This window comes from Garra rufa, chromosome 17 (assembly GCF_049309525.1).
Source record: "Garra rufa chromosome 17, GarRuf1.0, whole genome shotgun sequence".
Taxonomy (NCBI): Eukaryota; Metazoa; Chordata; class Actinopteri; order Cypriniformes; family Cyprinidae; genus Garra; species Garra rufa.
In genome coordinates this window covers 37238590-37247850 of record NC_133377.1, presented here as the reverse complement: position 1 = coordinate 37247850, position 9261 = coordinate 37238590, and the positions used below count along the sequence as shown (strand labels likewise).

Here is a 9261-nt window from a genome sequence, read left to right as displayed (position 1 = left end):
GTGATGGAAACTGCAGTAATGTAGAAGTAATATATTTGTCGCACTTTAAATATCTAGTGGCTCTAATGCAACATCATTTTGGACCTGGAAAAAGTCGCAGTGATCCATCAAACGACAAACTAAAGCATTAGTACCCTATATGTGCTTTGTACTTAAATGTATGTGTAGATAAAACACTTTTTTCACATTTAAATACACTTAAATATTTGATGCAAACATTTGACATCACCATTCATAAAAAAATTAGTAAATATCTGATAAAATAATTTTAGAAACAGAAGCTCTCTCTCTGTATATATGGTGAATACTTGAGAATTATTTTTGTGCTATTTCTTTTCTTTCGTCTGTTATAAATGTCTTTTTGTTCAAATCTAAGTTTATTAAATCAGACTCTTATAATTAAAATTCCTCTTTATTCCACTCATGTTCTCTTTCTCGTTCAGCCTGCAGTGCAAATGGCTCCCCTGCTGTTGCTCCTCTATCTTCCCATTGCCCTCTGTTGCGAACAGGCCCCCAGCACAGAGTGTGAAAAGCTTCCTTTCGTACCCGGGCATAATTTGGTGGGAGAAGGCTTCGACATTGTGCGAATGAAGACCACCGGAGCTTTTGTGGTGGATGTGCGGACCTACGTGAGCGGAGGAGAGCACGGCAACTGCACTATGTGTGATAACAAATTGCTCAACGAGAAGCAGAAGTTGCCTACTTCAGTGGTCGACTGGCGGATCAAGGTGCAGTGCCGCCGCAGCCTCAGCGCCAAGACCTATGAATCGGCAAGCTCGGTTCTTAAGGACACCACCACTTCAGCAAGTGCCAGCTGGAAGGTTGGACTGAGTGTGCCGATGGTGGCTGGTGTGGCGGTCGGCGGGACTCATTCGCGTTCGGCCAGGTTTGCCAAAAGCCACGCGGCTCAAGACAAGTACTCCTTCACAAGCCACACCTTTTCCTGTCGCTACTACTCGTAAGTCCTGGTTTATATACAGTTGAGGTCAAAAGTTTATCTGCAAAATGTTACAAATGAATACAAAATTGAGTAGTACTGACCTCAATGAGATATTTCAAATAAAAAGTTTACATATAGTCCACAAGAGAAAACAATCATTTATAAAAATGACCCTGTTCAAAACTTTACATACACTTGATACTGTGTTGTTGCCTGAATGATCCACAGCTGTGTTTGTTTGTTTAGAGATAGTTGTTCATGAGTTCCTCGTTTGTCCTGAACAGTTAAACTGCCCGCTGTTCTTCGGAAAAATCTTTCAGGTCCCACAAATTCTTTGGTTTTTCAGCATTTTTGTGTATTTGAACTGCGGACTCATATGCAACTACATTACAGAAGGTTCAAACACTCACTGATGCTCCAGAAGAAAATACAGTGCATTAAGAGCCAAGGGGTGAAAACTTTTGAACAGACTGAAGATGTGTAAATTTTTCCTATTTTGCCTAAATATCATATTGTTTTTTTTATTTAGTACTACCCCTCAGAAGCTACAGAAGATTCTTACATCTTTCCCAGAAGACAAAATAAGTTCAATTTAGCCTGATCTTCATTTTCAACAAGTTTGAAATTGCTCTTAATGCATCATTTTTCCTTCTGGAGCATCAGTGAGTTCTTGAACCTTCTGTAATAGTTGCATATGAGTCCCTCAGTTGTCCTCAGTGCGTGAAAAGACCTCAAAATCATACAGTCATTGTTAGAAAGTGTTAAAATACACAAAAAATATGAAATGGCAAAAAATGTGTAGGGCCTTAAGGATTTTTCTGAAGTTTACTGGGCAGTTTAACTGTTCAGGACTAACAAGGGACTCATGAACAACTATCACTAAATAAAAAAAACAGGTCACAACACAGTTGTTCTTTATAGTTGCATTAAAGGGATAGTTTACCCAAAAATGAAAATTCTGTCATAAATGATTCACCCACAAGTCATTCGAAACCTGTACGACCTTCATTCATCTTCAGAACACAAATTAAAATATTTTGTTGAAAGTATGGGTATTTAGATATTTTTGGGTTAGAAATATCTAAATTAGGGCCACTTTTAAACTCTGGTTAAAGCAATGTTTTTTTTTCTGAGTTGCAAAGTAAAACTCTATGATGGTTGTCTGTTGCTAAACATAACACTCACGAATCACATACTAAATTGAACTCAGCTCATTAAATATTCATGAGGTTGGTACAGCCACGTGCGACTTTTCATTTTAATGCAGTTGAAAATTTGTTAAAAATGTTGCAAATATATTAACTGGAGTGATGAACAAACCAAGAAGTATTATTTTGTAGTATTTATTGATCTCATAATTATGCAAGTTGTGAAAGTTTTTCTCTGCCACTGTAAAAACAAAATAGGTAATTGTGGAAAGGTTTCTAATAGGAAATAGTTACACTGTGAAATAAAAAGCTGGAATTGTAAGACATATCAAATCACAAGTGTGAGATTCAGAATTGTTACATATAAAGCTGCATATTTTGAAACAAACTCCATCAAACAGTTTCAAAAGTTGTGATATACACAGAAAAAAATGTACAAAAGCTGTTCCTGGGGTGGTACCTTTTCAAAAGGTACACTTTTGTACCTCTTAGGTACTAATATGTTCACTTTAGATCTTAATATGTACCTTTAAGGTACCAATACAGACCATTTGTGACCATGGACCACAAACCAGGCTTAAGTAGCACAGGTATATTTAACTATTATGTAGAAATAGCCAACAGTGCATTTTATGGGTCTGCCAAAAATCATTAGGATATTGAGTAAATATCAAAACTTATTTTTTTGGACAGCTTTAAAGGCGATTTTCTCAATATTTCTTTTTTTTTTTTTTTTTGCACTCTCATATTCCAGATTTTTAAATATTTTGTATCTCAGCCAAATATTGTCCTATCCTAAACTTATTCATTCAGCTTTCAGATACATCTCAATTTCAATTTTGACCCTTATGACTCGGTTTGTGGTCCAGGGTCACATTTAAGTTCAAAAGTGTACCTTTTTGAAAAGGTACCATCCCAGTGACAGCTTTTGTACCTTTTCTCTGAAACAACGGCAGTGCGTGCCACTGTAAATACTGTAAGTCTATCCCTCACAGCCATTTTAATCTGCCAAAAAAGCAGTATGCCATTACCCTGGAAATCCAGAGGTCTCGCGAGAGCACAATTTGAATTGTCTCTGCAAGACACTCAGGCATCGAGCAATGATGCGCGTTACTGCATTACGTAAGCAGTTCTGGGAACCAATCAAATCGGTGTATCTGATGTAGGCGGGCCAGAGGCGAGCTAAGCTGATGACGACAGTGCTGCGACGTCCGGAATCATTTAGTAAACACTGAAAGATGGCTACAGATGAACACCAGTTGTTTGAAACGGCTTTGGCCGCTACAATGAACGAGTTAGACTTGGCTTCTCATATAAAAGAGGAACAGAAAACCGAGCTCCAATCGTTCCTTTGCAAGAAGGACGTTTTCGCTGTTTTGCCGACTGGATACGGCAAGAGTTTAATCTATCAGTTAGCGTGTATCACCGTGTGTTGTTGTGATTGGTCGTGGCGTTATTCAATTGCGTGCAGTGAGAGTTTCAAATGCATGCTTGGTGCCGCCCCTCGAGTTAGGCCCTTTACATTGCTTGATGCCAGACCCTTAATCTTAATAGATTAGGGTCTGGATTTTTTCCAGGCTATTATGCCATCGAATCTGACTATAAATGTCAATAAAGTCACAATCCTCTGTTTTTAATTGTTTTTACTCTATGGCAGAAGCAGGCTTCCCGTATTAAACAAAGTAGAAAGCGTTTCTACATAACCCAGGATTACAAGTTTTTCTTCTCTTCTTTCATCAGATTTCGTCTTCACACTCGTCCTCCACTGACCAAAGAATTTTTGGGCTCCATCACTTCACTTCCTGCTAAATATGACAGCTCATCAGAAAGCGTGTACAACCATTTCATCTCAATCTACGGGACGCACTTCTTGCGGAGAGTCGACCTGGGCGGCCGCGTGTATTCAACCACCGCTGTGAAAACCTGCCAGGTGTCCATGACTGGTCTGACGGTACACGACGTGAGCAACTGCTTATCTGCGGAGGCATCCGGCGTCATCAAGGGCGTGAAGGTGAGTGGGCAAGCAAGCTACTGTAAAGGCAAACAACAGAAGCTGGAGAGGGGCAACAGCTTCAGCGCCACCTTCTCTGACCGAACCACTGAAATACTAGGCGGCAACGGTGAGCAACAAGACATCCTCTTCAGTCCGAGCAACGTTAGTGGTTATGGCGTGTGGCTCAGGTCATTGAAAAAAATTCCTGGAGTGGTTTCCTATACCTTGAGCTCGTTGCATATGCTGGTAAGAAACGACCCGGCAAGACGAGCCAGTCTTCAAGCGGCCATCAGCAAGTACATCACAAAAAGTGCCATGTCTACTGCTTGCCCCTCCAAATGCAAAGTGGGACACCGTAGCAATAACTGTGCTTGCAAATGCAACGGTCATCAAAGTGTTGATAGCAACTGCTGCCCGAGTAAGCCAGGAGTGGCCACGTTGACTGTGATCGTGTTGAGCGCCAGGGGACTATGGGGAGATGTGTTCTCAAAAACCGACGGTTATGTTAAAGTCTTCTACGGAAGCCAAGCACACGAGACCCCTGTGATCTGGAACAACAACTTCCCTCAGTGGAACCACAACATCAATTTTCAAACTGTGGATCTGACTAAAAGAACGTAAGTGGTTATGTTTACAATACTTAATCTTAGTTTCAGTTTCGGTTATTAAAGGGTTAGTTCACCCAAAAATGGAAATTAGCCCATTAATTACTCAACCTCCAGGCATCCTAGGTGTATATGACTACCTTCTTTCAGACAAATCCAATCAGATTTATATTAAAAATTATCCTGGCACTTACAAACTTTAAAATGGCATGGATGGGTGTTTCTCTTTATCAGTCCAAAACAAGTCCAATCAAGTGAAAAACGTGGACGTGCAGTGGAGAGACTGAAACCAAACAACAGTCACAAATTTGAAGTACAAAACAAGGATTTGTAAAGAAAAATAATTAAGGATTTCGATATAAGCCAAGAGGAGACTGTTTTTTCTTTGCCAAAATAAGGAAACTTTGCTTTCTTTTGCTCCTGTAAACAAACATTGGTTCTTGCAAGACTCACTGGTGCATGCGCAATAACAACAACAACAACAAAAAAATCCAGAAAAACGCATTTCAAAAAAGTTGTAAATTGATTTGCATTTTAATGAGTAAAATAAGTATTTAATCCCCTATCAATCAGCAAGATTTCTGGATCCCAGGTGTCTTTTATACAAGTAACGAGCTGAGAATCAGATTCTAAAAATCAGATTCTAAACTCTCCGTCATGGCCAAGACCAAAGAGCTGTCCAAGGATGTCAGGGATAAGATTGTAGACCTACACAAGGCTGGAATAGGCTACAAGACCATCACCAAGCAGCTTGGTAAGAAGTTGACAACAGTTGGTACGATTATTCGCAAATGGAAGAAACACAAAATAACTGTCAATCTCCCTCGGTTTGGGGCTCCATGCAAGATCTCACCTCGTGGAGTTTCAATGATCATGAGAACAGTGAGGAATCAGCCTAGAACTATACAGGAGGATCTTGTCAATGACCTCAAGGCAGCTGGGACCATAAAAAAACAATTGGTAACACACTACGCCATGAAGGACTGAAATCCTGCAGCACCCACAAGGTCCCCCTGCTAAAGAAAGCACATGTACAGCCCCGTCTGAAGTTTGCCAATGAACATCTGAATGATTTAGAGGAGAACTGGGTGAAAGTGTTGGGGTCAGATGAGACCAAAATCAAGCTCTTTGGCATCAACTCAACTCGCCATGTTTGGAGGAAGAGGAATGCTGCCCATGACCCCAAGAACACCATTCCCACCTTCAAACATAGAGGTGGAAACATTATGTTTTGGGGGAGTTTTTCTGCTAAGGGGACAGGACAACTGCACCACATCAAAGGGATGAGGGTGGGGGCCATGTATCATTAAATCTTGGGTGAGAACCTCTTTCTCTCAGCCAGGGCATTGAAAATGGGTCGTGGATGGGTATTCCAGCATGACAATGACCTAAAACACACAGCCAAGGCAACAAAGGAGTGGCTGAAGAAGAATTACATTAAGGTATTGGAGTGGCCTAGCCAGTTTCCAGACCTTTGTCCTATAAAAAATCTGTGGAGGGAGCTAAAGGTTCGAATTGCCAAACGTCAGCCTCCAAACCTTAATGACTTGGAGAATCTGCAAAATCCCTCTTGAGATGTGTGCAAACCTGGTTTCTAACTACAAGAAATGTCTGGCCTCTGTGATTGCCAATAATGGTTTTGCTAAGTCATGTTTTGCAAAGGGGTCAAATACTTATTTCACTTGTTAAAATGCAAAATCAATTTATAACTTATTTGAAATGCGTTTTTCTGCATTTTTGTTGTTGTTGTTGTTGTTGTTGTTGTTGTTATTCTGTCTCTCTCTGTTCAAATAAACCTACCATTAAAATTATAGACTGATCATTTCTTTGTCAGTGGGCAAACGTACAAAATCAGCAGGGGATCAAATTATTTTTTCCCCCTCACTAGGAGCTCAGAAGTGCCAGTATAATTTTTAATATAACTTTGATTGCTTTCATCTGAAAGAAGGAAGTCATATACACCTAGGATGTCTGGAGGGTGAATAAATAATGGGCTAATTTTCATTTTTGGGTGAACTAACTCTTTAAATGGCTAAAAAACTCTGTAGAAATAACATATCATGTCTATGCTCATCTTACAGGCCCTTGCGATTTGAGGTGTGGGACCGTGACAACCGGTTTGATGATGATCTATTGGGAAGGGGTAATGTTATCCCACAGCAAGGAACCAATCAGAAGAAGTCGTTTAACTTAAAGCACGGCTCTTTTTTGATTTCCTACACTGCAACATGTGGCCCAAGTCTTACAGGTCCTTACTGTGATAAATACGCTCCTACGCCAGGTGGTGACGGTACTCTAAACTATTACCAGCCCGCTGGTGGAGAACAGCCCATTTTGTTTAAAAAACCCAAGAGTTTTGGAGAAAATGAGTCTTTCCTGTAATAATACAACTGCAGACCTTCTAATATAAGCTATTTGAGATTTTTTTTTGCAAAAATAGACATTGAAAACAGTTATTATAAATCATATATCATTGACTTGTTTCAACACAAATTTACCAACGTTATTTCAATAGACACCTAAAATTTTATCTGATTTAAAAAATAATAATTTTATCTGATTCTTTAAAAGTATTCTTTGTATACACTACCAGTTTTTGCTTTTGAACAGTGAGATGTTTAGTGTTTTTAAAGAAGACTCGTCTGCTCACCAGACCTACATTTATTTGATCCAAAGTACAGTAAAAACAGTAAAACAATTTTTTCCTGTGATTTCAGAGCAATTTTTAGCATCATTAAAACAAAACAAAAAATACTGACTTCAAATTTTTGAATGGTTTGGTGTATAATGTTACAAAAAAAATGCTATACATTATTTATAATGAATTCTGATCTTTGGATTGTTCTATTCTATTCATTCTATTGACGATTTAATTTCCCTTTGGGATTAATAAAGTTTATCAAATCAAATCATCAAAGAATTCTGAAAAAAATGTACTCAACTGTTTTAAATATAATGATAATAATAAAAAAACAGTAAATCAGCTTATTAGAATGATTTCTGAAGGATCATGTGACACTGAAGACTAGTATTGATGCTGAAAATTTAGCTTCGATCACAGGAATAAATCAGATTTTAAAATATATTCAAATAGAAAACAGTTCTTTTAAATAGTACACATATTTAAAAAAAGAACTGTTTTTGCTGTACTTTGAATCAAATAAATGCAGGCATGGTGAGCAGAAGAAACTTCTTTTTGAAAAAATATTTTGACTGGTAGTGTATATATTTGTTTTTAAACTCATGTACAATAGACACCATATTAAGATTAAACGAATGAATGCTTTCAGATGCAATAAAAACTTTCTTGAAAAAAATATTTATATTGTCTCTAGTGCTTACTTCAGTCAAACTTTAGGTTGGCAGCTACTTATTTAATGAGGTCTTATGTTTCTGAGCAATAATAACAATTAAACTGTAATTACAAAAATAGCAGGGAAAAGATAAATCAAAGTTTCTGAGGAATCATTAAAGTGAAAGTTTTTTGAAAAAAAAAATTTAAACAATTAAAAATTTAAAAACTTATTAAATACGTTCATTGATGTTTTAATTAAAATTAGTCGCTTTCAAGGCATGCTGGTAAAAACCAACAACATGAAGAAAGCGCTACCTGTCACCTTTTCATTCTGGAAGTGAACTAATATTTTAATGCCTCAACATTTGATACATTATCAGCATACATTGATATAGATTTGATATAGATGGATAAATATAAAGATATTTCTGGCAAAATATATGTTGTGATTGCAGCTTTTCTGAGCCAAACAGCGCCCCCTGTAGAAAAGCCCATGCTCTACAAAGGCAGCATCTCCTGAAGGCCTTCCTCTGTGTTCAGTTAAATAATTTAGGCCCAAACCTTCAAAAAGCTGGTTTGTGAAAATTACTATTGTTAAAGACCTAATAAATATGAGTCTGTATTGATAACTATGCACATGAATATTGGTGTATTGGGGATTTATAAATTAAAAGCCTTGTGGTTAATAATGTGCTACTGTTGAACAACAAACTGAATGAACACAGATGACTGATGAATGTATTTAATGCCATTAAATCTGTCACTTCAATGGCATTTAGCGAATATTTTGTGTATGCTGCATACATTGAATTTATGGGGGGGGAAAACATATAAAATGTAATTTAAATTGTACATGGACATCTTCCTCTTAGATTGGGATGTCTTTGTCTGATTTGGAACCATTTGAAACTGGGGTTAGAAAATAAAAAAGTTATTTTCATGATCATATATCCTTTAAACCAGTTCCCGCTGTTAACATTTCTGAGCTCTGCGGGTCAGGACAGTGAACTGGGGCACAAAGATGCATTGAAGAGCCCTCCCACCCAGATTATTTGTTCCAGAAGCTTCCCTCTGGCAGATGTTTCAAGCAGCTCAACCCAAAACCAACAGACAAAAGCACTGCCAACGTATATTCCTTTTTTAACAGTGAGACCTCAACAGTTAAACTAGTGTATCTGAAAGCTTTGAACATCCACACTTACATATTTTCATGCTTTAAAGTGAGCATTAAATCAAAATTGAACCTGTTTATGTTTGTAATTCATATTCCTTGTCCTGAT

General features: G+C 37.8%; 1 protein-coding gene across 1 annotated transcript; it reads left to right on the top strand.

Moving 5' to 3' along the window:
* The first annotated feature begins 455 nt into the window (after positions 1-455).
* On the top strand, positions 456-7409 carry prf1.3 (perforin 1.3). The gene is made up of 3 exons (XM_073821346.1): positions 456-958; positions 3829-4698; positions 6768-7409. The coding sequence occupies exons 1-3, from the start codon at positions 456-458 to the stop codon at positions 7066-7068; spliced, it is 1674 nt and encodes a 557-aa protein (XP_073677447.1). The 3' UTR covers positions 7069-7409.
* Positions 7410-9261: the final 1852 nt, after the last annotated feature.

Coding starts and splice junctions, on each gene's coding strand:
- prf1.3 (XM_073821346.1), top strand. CDS start 456: ATGGCTCCCCTGCTGTTGCTCCTCTATCTTCCCATTGCCCTCTGTTGC. Junction 959..3,828: donor TTTTCCTGTCGCTACTACTC/GTAAGTCCTGGT, acceptor TTCTTTCATCAG/ATTTCGTCTTCACACTCGTC. Junction 4,699..6,767: donor GTGGATCTGACTAAAAGAAC/GTAAGTGGTTAT, acceptor CTCATCTTACAG/GCCCTTGCGATTTGAGGTGT.